Source organism: Mustela lutreola, chromosome 12 (genome assembly GCF_030435805.1).
Source record: "Mustela lutreola isolate mMusLut2 chromosome 12, mMusLut2.pri, whole genome shotgun sequence".
In the NCBI taxonomy this organism is placed as follows: domain Eukaryota; kingdom Metazoa; phylum Chordata; class Mammalia; order Carnivora; family Mustelidae; genus Mustela; species Mustela lutreola.
The window spans coordinates 96,357,814-96,369,112 of record NC_081301.1 but is presented as its reverse complement, the minus strand read 5'-3'; the positions used below and the strand labels follow the sequence as shown (position 1 = coordinate 96,369,112).

Below are 11,299 nucleotides of genomic sequence, written 5' to 3'. Positions count from 1 at the left end.
ATCCCAGGAAGGTGAACTGTGGGGGGCTACAACCCCAGGTGTAAAGGCTGAATTGTGACACCAGAATCCTTCCCGACTTCCTCCTTCGGGATGGAGCAAATGGTGAACCTCAGCTCTGAGCCGCTCTGGGGCCCGCAGGAGAAACCCCGTGTCGCCCGGCCTTCCGCCTGCAGCCCCCACGCGGCCCAGCAAGACCCTCTCACCTGCTGAGGGGGTGCCCTCCTCTCTCTCCTCCTGCCCCCCAGCCTCCCCTGCCCCCTCAGGACCCTCTCTCCTGGCTGCCCTGTCTCTGGCCCCTATAGGAGCCAGCTCTGCCCCCTGGGTGGGAGGGGGGACCGCTTCTGTGTGAAAGGCGCTAACATTTAAAAATCGGGGTTTCCAGCTGTGTGTCAGCAGTCAGGTATGGGTGCTGTGCCCAGACCTGCCCTGCCCCCACGGCACTGCGGAGTCCCGCTCACAGCCCCTGAAGCAGGACAGAGGGAGAGACGGAGGTACTGGCCACGTCTCCAAGCTTCAGTTCCGTGGGCAGCTCCTTCAGAGACCAGCACACTCTGGGACAGCTGCCCGCAGGCGGTGCCGCCACCCAGTGGGCGCTGCCGCTCCCCACACCAGGGAGGAGAGGAAGGTCTGCAGGTTTCCAGACCCAGTTTAGTGGAAGATCCCTTTTCTGCCCCTGGGTGACTTGCATTTTCCATGCCTTCTGTTTCACTTATAAAACTGCTCTCCCAGCAGGGGTGAGGCACCCCGTGGGGGAGGGGCGTCTCAGCCTGGAGTGTGGCCAGGACCCTGAACAAGGCAGGCCCTGGGTCCCCACCCCACAGTGCCCACTTGCTGGCCATGCAGAGCTCGGGGAGCAACCCGTCTGCTGTTTGGATGGCCCACAACTGTCCCAGGGGTTCTGAGCTTGTCCTCCTGGGTCTCTCCCCAGCTGCGCCTGTTTCCTCCCTCGCTAGGTGATGGGGGAGAGCCCACTTCCCGAGGCTGTCAAACAGTAATGTCCCTGGCCCCAGGCAGGGCCGCCACACAAGCCGGGCTCCAGCTACAGCCCCCTCAGTCCGGAAGAGGGCCTGGCTTACAGTAGGCAACCCATGATGGTCAGGGTGAATGCGCAAACCTCCAGCCCTACCGCCTGACCTGGGGCACTGCTGCTGACCTCTGATGCCAGTTTATGGGGGGGGGGGGGAGATCAGCCCGCAGGGCCTAAGAAGACCACTCCCCTTCAGGGGAGTCGAAATTGAGAAGTCCAGCCACCTGCCCCAGCCCACAGGGCTACCATGGCTCAGGGTTACAGAGTCCCCGCAACCTGGCCCTGCTGGGCAGTGAGAGGGACCACGGCATGCCCCAGAGCAGCCCGCGGCCGTGCGCGCTGCATACTAGCGGTACCCGGGTGGACACATCAGTAGACACTGTGGCAGAAGTGGGAAGGGTAAAAACCAGCTGGGCCTGGCCGGAGGTCAGGACCGGAGGACACAGTGGCGCGAGCTTCGCAAACCAGCGCCGGGAGGTAACGCCCGGCCCCTCCCGCCCCAGCGGCCCCAGCCTGGCTCCGGATGTCTGGGAGCGGCCCGCGTCTTGCCGGGCGCCCTGGGAAACAGAGCCTAACTCAGCCGAGGGCTGGGGGAGCCGACGCGCTCTGGACGCCCGCCGCGACCCGCCTGGGCACCGGGCGCCTCCCCAGGCGTCGGGTCCTGCCTCCCGCTAGGGGGCACGGAGGCTGCGCCAACAGGGCGGGGGCCCGCACCAAATTGGCCCAACCCGAGGCGACCGCCCTCTGCCTCCCCTCCCCTCCCGGGCGTGCAAGACGCCAGGCTCAGAGGCTGGGGGGCCCAGGGTGCGAGCCGGGCGCCCGGGCTTCGCGGCGCCGGGAGGACACCCATGCCGCGGCAGCGGCGCACTCCCCTTCCTGGCGCGCCCAGAAGTTTGCGAAGTGGCCCTGGAAAGGCTGCCCCTTGGCCTCGTTTCGTGGATTAAAAGTGTTCACGACGGCGGTAGAGCCGGACGTGCCGCCCGCGCGAGGCCGGGGCCTGGGGGAACCGCATCGACCCCGCTGTCCTCACCGCGGAAGGAGGGGTCCTGTGGGTCCCGCCCGCCAGCCCCTGTCGGGGGCGGAGTCCGGGGTCTGTGGGGCGGGCCGGGGGCGGAGTCCGGGGGCGGGCCGGGGGGCGGGCCGGGGCGGGCGCTCAGCCGGGTCCCCGCGGCCCAGGCGCGGGCGGCGCTCTGGCCGGGAGCGAGGTGGCTCCGGCGGCCGCACCATGGAGTCGGGCCCCGAGGAGTACGAACTTAACGGCGACCTGCGCCCCGGCTCACCTGGCTCCCCGGACGCCTCGGTAAGCCCCGCCCCGCCCGCGCCGCTGTGCGATTTTGGCCGGCGCGCGCCCTCTCTGGGCCCTGCGCCGGCTGCTCCCCGGGCACCTGGGGGCTCCGGCCGGCAGCGCGGCGCTTCCGCACTGCGGGGTGCCGGGGTCCCCGTGCCCCATGCCGTCAGTCCGAGCGGTGGCCCCGGGGCTCCGGCCACCCCGGCAGGGGCGAGGGTCCGGCCGGGAGGCGCCCACGCGGAGCCGCGCGGTGGAGGGGCCTGGGCGCCACCTTCCCCCGCCTTCCGCGCCAAGCTCTAACTTCGGCCCCCGCATCTCCTCCCGCTGCTGCGCGCCCGGGCGCGCAGGATCCCAGCCTCCGGGCCCCAGGCCAGCAACGGGCAGACGGTTACGTCACCCGCCGTGTCCACCGCGACTGCACTATCCGCTGCGTGCCCCGGTAGCGAACCTGGGGCAGCTGTGGCCCCCGCTCTTGTCCCCACCGCCGGCCCCCGGGCAGTGGTCCCAACTTCCACTTGAGAGGCGGTTGCGCCCCTTCGCCCCGGGGTCCTGTCCGGGGGTGTCATGCCCTCTTCCCGGGGCCCAGAATTTCCCCAGAGCCTTTGTAGGTGGTGCAGTCCTGGGCATGGTCCTCTGGTGACTTGTTGACTTTGAGCATTCTTTCACTTTCTGACCCCCTGGGGATGGGGGCAGGGATGCCAGGTCTCTCAGCCGTGGGAACCAGACTGGGGCAGTGCTGCCCGAATGTGGGAGGACACATGGGGTGAGTGAGGCACAGGTGGCAGGGACAGGTCCTCCTGTGTGCAGGTGGCCCCACGCAGTAATCCTGTCCATCCTTGCCTGTTCTTGGCAGAAGCTTCCTGGGGCTCAGCCTCGGTGCTGACCCTTCAGTAAAGCTTGACAGCCCTCAGGTGGCACAGGACTTGTCCCTGACTTCGTGGTGGGGAAACCCAGGACTGAGGAGGCCCTCATGCAGCCTTGCCCTGGTATGTAAGAACTTTGGAGCTGAGGGCTGTGTGTGCTTGGGGAGGCTGGCTCACCTCTCAGGGCCTCTTGTGCACGGTCGGAAAAGAGAAAACAAAATGCCCCTGCTTGCCTTTGGGAAAGTCAGGTAACAAATAGGGCAGGTGGGTTGGAAGGGAGAGATCCTGCTCACCTCCCAACCTGTGGCTGTGCCTTCGGCTCCAAGCCTGTTCTGTCCCCCTCGGCTTTGGCCATGCACCGGCAGGCTCCCATGCATCTTGGGCCCAGGAAGGTCAGGTGGGGTCACTGTGTTGGCCCTGGGACCAGCCTGGGGAGATGTGGCTCCATTGTCACATTGTCACTGAGCTGCTGTCTTAGCTTTGAGACCAGCCCTAATGGAAAGTGCTAAGTTCCACCTATGAGAGGTTGATAGTGGAATCAGGAGGGTTCCTGCACTTGGGGACGTGTGCACTGGGTGCTGCAGGGCGGGGGTGGTGGGGGTGGCATGCTGGTCCAGTGTAGTGGTAAGGGGTTTCTCCATTCACTTTCCTCCAGGAAGGGTGGGCAGCCTCAAGGCCAGTGCTCCCGCTGCCTGGGGCCTGGACGCCCTGACACCACCCCCAGCCTCTGCCTTGCCCTTCCCACCTTCAGGACCTGTCTTGTTGTGTTTTTGAGTCAGTGACTCTGTGTCTCAGTTTCTCATCTGTGACCTAGGATGATAGCAGTGTCTTTCTCAGAGAGCATGGTGAGGACCTCCTGGGCTAAGCCGTGTGCTGGGCACACAGTCATCCCATTACTACGCGCCGTACAGGACCCACTCCTGGAGAGGACTTTGGGGCAGCACCTTCCCCTGTCGCGGGACCCTGTGGATGGGGGTGAGGGTCAGGGTGGGAAGAAAGTCTTGCTGGGGTGAGGGAAACTCCTGGGGTCGTCAGACTTACCACCCAGAGTGAGAGCGCTGGATGGCAAGGTGGATGGTTCGGTTGGTCCTCTATCCCCGGGGGCACCCCTGAGGTGGGGGGACTGACTGGGAGGCCCAGGTTGAGGACCCCTGTCAGTCTCAGGACTCCCACTGCGGGCCACAGTGGGGCAGGTCGCTCACCTTCCAGGGTGGCCTGGCTCCAGGAAGAGCCCCACAGCAGATGAACCCCACATGTGTCCCCCCACACACCTGTGCGCCCAGGACTTCTCGGAGACCAGGCTGTCCAGCTTCCCTGCAGGAGGGGCTTGTGGCTGGAGGCAGGAGAAGTACTAAACATCAATTTTACTGTGGCCCTTGGCTGTGTCATGCCTGCTGTATTTTGGCATGGAGACACCTGCCTTGGCCCTGCTGTGGACACTAGGGTCATAGCAGGGAGGGAGCTGGACAAGCTGGAATGTGGCTCCTGGGCCACATCTGGGCTGTGCAGACTCAGCTTCCCCAAGGGAAGTTCACTCTTTTCCTCACTTCTGCTTTCCTAGCAGATCTAGAACGCTCTGGCAGGGTCTTGGCTAAGTTCTAAAAGGCCACCCTGATGTGGCCACAGGGTCACTGCTGGCCAGTGCTGAGCCCACAGGAAGTAGGTCTACCCAGCCTGCGGCCCAGCTGCTGCGGGAAACCCCTCCAACAAGACTTCCTGCCGGGACACTGACGTGGATCCTGAGACCACTTAGGGCAGGCACGTGCCCGGTGGCCTTCACGCCAGCTCTGAGCGGCAGCCTCATGCCCACTCTCCTGGGCCAGGTGATGGACACTGAGGCCCTGCCAGACCCTCCTAGTTCTCAGGTTCCTCCCCAGAGGCCCACTGGTATGTGCTGCGCCCCAGTGGAGGGGCTATGGTGGGCCAGGATCCGGGGTCCTGGGTCCTGCTCAGCTCACACTGCCGTTCCTCTGTTTCTACTTTCTCCTGTTTCAGAGTTTTGGTTACAGATCTGTGTGGCTGTTTTGGGAGGCCGTGTGCCCTTGCTGGCTGTGCTCCTGCAGATGGAGGGGCCTCCGCACCTGCAGTCAGTTCCATCTGCCCATTTTGCAGATGAAGGAACGGAGGCAGAGAGCCTGGTTGTGGGATTCAGGGGTGCTAGAGACAGGTGCATGTGGAAGTGCCACGCCAGCTCCTAGCCGGGCAGCTGATGGACATTGTGGATCTGGTGGGGGCCTTTGTCTCTTGTCCTGAAAACGCAAAGGTGCCTCTGGGCAGGAGTTCCTGTCCCACACTCTTATGTGGGGTTTGGGGTCAGTAACAGGCAGGATTAGAGAGTATCCGTAACTGAAACCCCTTGGTCCTGCACGAGTTCAGCTCTCATCTCCCAGGGGAGCAGGAGGCTGGGGTGGGCACCCCAGCTCCTTCCATCCAGGCTGGGGCTGGACTGCTGGACTACAGCATCTGTTAAGCTGGGGCAAGAACCCAGTGCTTGCTCGGGTGCACATCTGGGTTCACATATGTCTCAACCCCTCCCCATCCAAGCTGAGGACGCTCAGCACAGTGGCCCTGGGCTAGGTCTTGTGAAGAGCCACCCCAAGGCTTCTGTCCACACAAGGGGGTCCTCCTTGCTCTCTTCTGGCTCTTTACCCACAGGGAACCTTCCTGGTTTTTAGGGGAACACATCCAGAGCTCACCCAGCTCCTGGGACCACCACCAAGGTTTGGGGAAGGCCCTGGGAACACATTAACCAGGGTGTTTGTTCCCTGCACTACTCAGGTCACAGGCAGAGGCCTCTGGGGGCGGTTCCCAGCACAGCTCTGGGAAGTCCGTCAGTTCAGGCCAAAGGCTCCAGCCACCTTCTGACCTCACCCTGGTGGGCTTCCCAGGACCGGGGCTTCCCTGGGACTCAGCCATCACCCAGGCCCCAGAGTCCCCCTGTAGGTCCAAGCCCCTCCTCGGCAGCTGTGGGGCTCTGCTCTGCCCTGGGCAGCTCCCCTGAACCGCGGCTCCCCGACTCTGTGGAAAGGGAGGTTAGTGCTCCCTCTCCCTTAGTGGGGAACTCTGTGGGCACCAAAGCTTCCTAGTGTGGCCTAGGGCTGACGGACAGGGAGAAAAGCCAGCTGCGGGGGAGCACGTTGTCAAGGCCGCATGGCCAGGACTGGACTCCCGCCAGCGCCCCCATCACTGCACGGGTTCAACAGGAAGCAGATGGTCCTGTGGCAGGAAGTGCCCTGCACCAGGAGGGGCGTGTGTCCCCGGCCCTGGCATGTCCCCCAGGTCTGCGAGGCAGAGGCTAGGCCCACTAGAACCTCACGGGTTGCGTGCTCCTGGCCCTGTGGCCCACACGGGAGACTGAGGCTCAGAGGGTGCTGTCTGTCCTGAGGTCACACGGCTGGAGCCCAGGGGTGCCTCCGAGTACACAGCCCCCATAGGCCAGCCCTGACCCCAACCCCCTCTGTAGGGGGCTTCTGAGTCCCGGGCCTGCATTCCAAGTGCAGACCTCACTTGCTCTTGGCTTTGGATTGGGTGCTTCCTGCTAGTCTCAGTTTGCCCACAGTGTGTGTGTGGGGGGGGGCACCCCGGAGGAGGGCACCCAGCGGAGGACAGCGGGGACGCAGGGCACCGAGTGTCCTTCTGTATTCATACGTGCATGTCTATGAAGGGCTCAAAGGGTCTGGAGGGACTCAAGAGGGAAGGAACTTCCTCCTCCTCCGCAGAGGCCAGCACCGTGAGCCTAGACGTGCATGCGTGTGTGCGTGTACTGGGTACGTACATGTGTGCTTGGGTGTGCCTGTATGTGCTTGCTCGTGCGTGTGTATACGTGCAGACACGGTTATGTTTGCTCATGCACTGTATTTATGTGCCCGTGCTTGTGTGGGTGTGCGTGGTGCACCTGGCTGTTTTCTCCGGGCCTGGGGACCAGGATGAGTACTGTGGTGGCCTTGAGGGAAGGCTTGGTGCTTCTGGCTTTGTGCACCTTAGGAGCACATGCCCAGTGCAGGCCAGCACCCCGGACACCCACCCCTCAGAGGGGCGCACACAGAACGAGGCTTGGCCAGCCCTGCAGCTGTGCAGCAGCAGAGCCGGGGACAGCCTCGGGCGGTGGGAGCACTGGCCCCTGGTGCCTGCGCGGGGACCCTGTGGAGGAGCAGCCGTGCCCTGATGTCTCTTGATGGGAAGTTGGGACCCCAGCAGGACTTGACTGTGGGTGGAATATTCCAGAAGCAGTGCTGGGGTTTGGGTCCCAGGAGCCGGCTTTCCCTGTTGGGTCTGGAATTTTAAACCCAGTGGATTTGCCGCTTAGCCGCGGTGCTGAGGAAAGGCGGGGCAGGGCCCACAGCCTCTGTTCTGCACGCGCATTCTCCCTTCCTCCTGGGCACATTATTCTCCATTACGTTGAAGTCTAACAAGACAGGCAGCTGGAGCGAACCCTGTCCCGCCCCTGCTCCTGGAGTTCAGGATTTTCTGGGGTGAGATTTCCAGATACAAAGTGGAGGGAGCCTCTCACCTGCCGTGTCGGCCCCTCTCCGGGCAGCCTGCCTTCCAGGCCTGCATCTTTTATGACGGGTAGAAACACGAGCTCCGAGTGCCCCGGGAGGCCACAGGGCTGGGCCTGGTGGCTCTGTGACTCCTGTGCATGAGGGCCTGGGCTGAGGGGTTACGGGGAGGCCTAGTGAGGGAGGAGGGCCTTCTCCTGCCTCCCCCCAGCTGGCACCCCAGGAGAGAGGGGCTTCCTGGAGGCGGTGACCTCTGGGCGGTGTGTGGAGGGCATGAGGCGTGGCCAGCGGCCGGGCTCATAGGCCTGGCCCTGTTCCCAGGCAGAGGTGCTGGGAAGCCCCGGCAGGAAGTGCCCCGCCCCGCTCCAAGTCCTGGAGGCTCTGTGGGGACAGACCGCCGCACAAATACTGAATAAAAGGCAGGAGGAGGCGTCTGGAGCGGAGGCCTGGGAGCTGCCAGGGTGTCACGTGTGTGCATGCTGAGGTTCCAGGCTGTTTACCTTCGTCGTGCCCAGCTTTTCCTGGGGTGATGGCACCTCAATCAAGTGGTTTAGAATTGTTTGTAAAAATAAAAGCAGTAGCAAAGCTCGACTGTAGCCCTGCATCGACACCATCCCATCTGCTCACCCTTTCCCTCCCTGGCCTGCGGCCACTAGAGGGCCGCAGGGGCACCAGGCACGCAGGGAAGGCGCCAGCGGGCCCCACCCAGGGCGGGGGACGGTGGCCTTCTCGTCTCAAAGTGGCTTGTGTGCTGAGCCTCTCCTCCGGGACCTGACTCCCAGGGGCGTCCCGCAGCCCTGTGTGGGCCTCAGATCTGCAGGCCCCACCGAGCCCCACAGCCCTGCCCGTCCCAGGCTGACTGCCCCCTCCCCGCAGCCATCCCGCTGGGGCCGGAACCGGCCCATCAACGTGAACCATTACGCCAACAAGAAGAGCGCCGCGGAGAGCATGCTGGACATCGCGCTGCTGATGGCCAACGCTTCCCAGCTGAAGGCCGTCATCGAGCAGGGCCCCAGCTTCGCCTTCTTCGTCCCCCTGGTGGTCCTCATCTCCATCTCCCTCGTGCTGCAGATTGGCGTGGGCGTGCTGCTCATCTTCCTTGGTGTGAGCCTGGGCTGGGGTCCCGGGGGTGGGCCCTGGGGCAACCCTGCCCGTGATCCGGTGGTGCTGCTTGCATACCCCCCGGGACAGGGTGCTCACCACCTGACAGGCCCCACTCAGCCATGTGGTCAGGATGTGGCTCCCCACTGTGGCCCTCAGAGGGCCCCGCATGTCTCTGTCCTTCCACCCACCCAAGCTGAGGATGTAGAAAAACACAGCCCTCAGCAGTCTCCAGGGAATGGATGGTGGTCCTGCCCCCGAGGTGAGGGTCAGGGCTTACCTCCACTACTGGCTCTGTGACCTGGGGCAGGTACACAGGCCTCAGTTCCCCCATCCGTAAGATGGGCATAAGGACGGGTCCTTGGGGAGATGTGAAGATCGCCAGACACCGCACATGGGCTCTCAGAACGGGGCTTCCCTGCGTGAGCTCAGCACAGTGTGCCTTACAGTCCAGACCTGTCCCCAGGGCTGGTTCCTCTGCTCCCACGGTGTTCTGGGCCACTCAGCTCTGTGCTGGTGGAAGCACGGCTGCAGGGCTGAGGCCACAGGCCCAGCTCTCACCCCTCATGAGGCTGCAGCCCCAGGGTTGCAGGGCCGCGGTGCATTGTCTGCTCCCTTGTGCCCACAGTCAGGTACGACCTCAACAATCCGGCCAAGCACGCCAAGCTGGACTTCCTCAACAACCTGGCCACCGGCCTGGTTTTCATCATTGTCGTGGTCAATATCTTCATCACGGCCTTTGGTGTCCAGAAGCCCGTGATGGATGTGGCTCCCCGGCAGTAGGGTTCAGGTGAGCAGAAGGCAGGCTCCCCACTGTCCAGCACAAGCAGACCTCTGTGCCTGGCGTCTGTCCTGTCTGGACCTCACAGGGTGGGCACTCTTAGCCATGTAGCTCCCATGTCCTTGCTCAGAGAGGTGAGCACCCACTCACGGTTGCCCTCCTTGGGAGCAGGAGCTACGGGGAGGCCGGGGAACCCCTGGCCATCTCCAGGGCCAGTGCTGTAGGCACAGCATGTGGCATGTGTCCTGCACCTGGGGCTCTGGCCCCGGGCTGCACACCACAGGTGCATATGGCCTCGAACCTGCCCCCAAGTGAGGGTGGGCGCTGCTAACAGACAGCCCGCCAGCACCCCCACCCCCTGCACCCCGGCCGAGTAGGCGGGACACTGCCTGAACACCCCACTGCTCTGGCATGGCCGGCAGGTGATGAGGCAGGATCCTGAGCAGGGCCAGCACGTGGCCTGGCTGGGAGCGTCTGTTCTGCCCACACCATGGCTGTTGGCCCCACCTGGGTTCCCACTCGCTACCTGGCTGCTGGCCCTGGTTTATTGTCAGGGCTGTCCCCTGTAGAACCTTCCAGATGCCAGCCTACTCCCATGCTCGGGGCATGGTGACCCGGCAGTTTATTAATTGCCGACTGTGTACCCCCAGACGCAGTCCTGACCCTCCCTGACCATCAGCCCGCCAGCCTCTGCTCTCCACGGCCCCCCTTTAAATCCTGACACTGACCGGAGCAGGGAAACTGAGGCTTGCCCAGATCAGAATTGGGCCCTTCTGCCTCTGGAGTCATAGTGGCCTCAAGGCTCAAGTCTGGTAACCACAGTAGGGCTGGAGGCCCTCACACCCCTCCTCTCCCTTTTTGGCAGATGCCCCCGGATTGCACCCGGCCACAGCTACCCAGATCCTGGAGCCGCCTCTCCCTTGAGGCCCACCTCCCTATGGGGGGCACTCCTGGCAACCGCAAGAGCCCAGGCGGGCCCCACTAGACTGTCCTAGGACTAGCCGCCCATGGCTAGGCCACCCCAGGCCAGTGCAGGTCCTGCTCTGTCCTTGGCTGCCCATTCTCCTGGAGCATGGCCCAGGGGACAAGTGGGGCAGGGTGGTGGTCACCACGGACACACAGCAGCCCAAGGATGTGGGCAAGGGGTCCCAGTCGGCCTTGGACTCAGGACGTTTCCAAAGTGACAAGGAGACCCCCGTGTCGCCAGCGCAACGAGGACTTCGAGGCCACATGCTGGGGACCCTTGGCGTCTGTGCCTCCTGACCTGGGACAGGGACTGCTGGCCCCCGCTGGCCACGGCCTCTGTACACGCCTTCCACCAGCAGTGACGGGGCCATGCCCCTGCCCCCCCTCAGGGGCCTGAGCCCCCGCATTTCTAAACCAACAACCAATAAAGCTGACGCATCTCTATCCCTCTTGGGCCTGGGCCCTGCATTACGTCCCCAGACCCCCAGCCTGTGAGGGCCACCCGCTGGGCCAACGTGGGGCTGCAGTCCCAACCAGAGGCGCCTGCACAGGGACCGAGGGCTCTCGCGGTGCCGGTGCCTGGCCTGTCAGTCTGAGTTTGAGGCAGAAACCAGGTTCTGGACGCTCCAGGCCGGCATCTTTTGTTACTGGAGACACACAGGAGAGCCACAGAGACTGTTCACACCACGCACCCTTGTTTGCTCTGTGAGGCGCAGCCGTGGCCCCCAGCCCTGGAGCTGCTCGGGACCCGGGTTTTCCAGGGCGGCCATGGCT

General features: G+C 64.1%; 1 protein-coding gene across 2 annotated transcripts; it reads left to right on the top strand.

The window, feature by feature from the left end:
• The first annotated feature begins 2,168 nt into the window (after positions 1-2,168).
• NINJ1 (ninjurin 1) lies at positions 2,169-10,493 on the top strand. Of its 2 annotated transcripts, XM_059142439.1 has the most exons (5): positions 3,059-3,078; positions 3,169-3,301; positions 8,554-8,779; positions 9,407-9,568; positions 10,425-10,493. In XM_059142439.1, the coding sequence occupies exons 1-4, from the start codon at positions 3,074-3,076 to the stop codon at positions 9,559-9,561; spliced, it is 519 nt and encodes a 172-aa protein (XP_058998422.1). In that variant the 5' UTR covers positions 3,059-3,073; the 3' UTR covers positions 9,562-9,568; positions 10,425-10,493. The 2 variants fall into 2 exon arrangements, with proteins under 2 accessions (XP_058998423.1, XP_058998422.1); XM_059142440.1 differs by lacking the exons at positions 3,059-3,078; positions 3,169-3,301 and adding an exon at positions 2,169-2,327.
• The last annotated feature ends 806 nt before the right edge of the window (positions 10,494-11,299 follow it).

Excerpts from the sequence above, each read along its gene's own strand:
- NINJ1 (XM_059142439.1), top strand. Across the intron at positions 3,302-8,553 it reads CCTCATGCAGCCTTGCCCTG|CCATCCCGCTGGGGCCGGAA; the intron begins GTATGTAAGAAC and ends CCCTCCCCGCAG. Across the intron at positions 8,780-9,406 it reads CGTGCTGCTCATCTTCCTTG|TCAGGTACGACCTCAACAAT; the intron begins GTGTGAGCCTGG and ends TTGTGCCCACAG.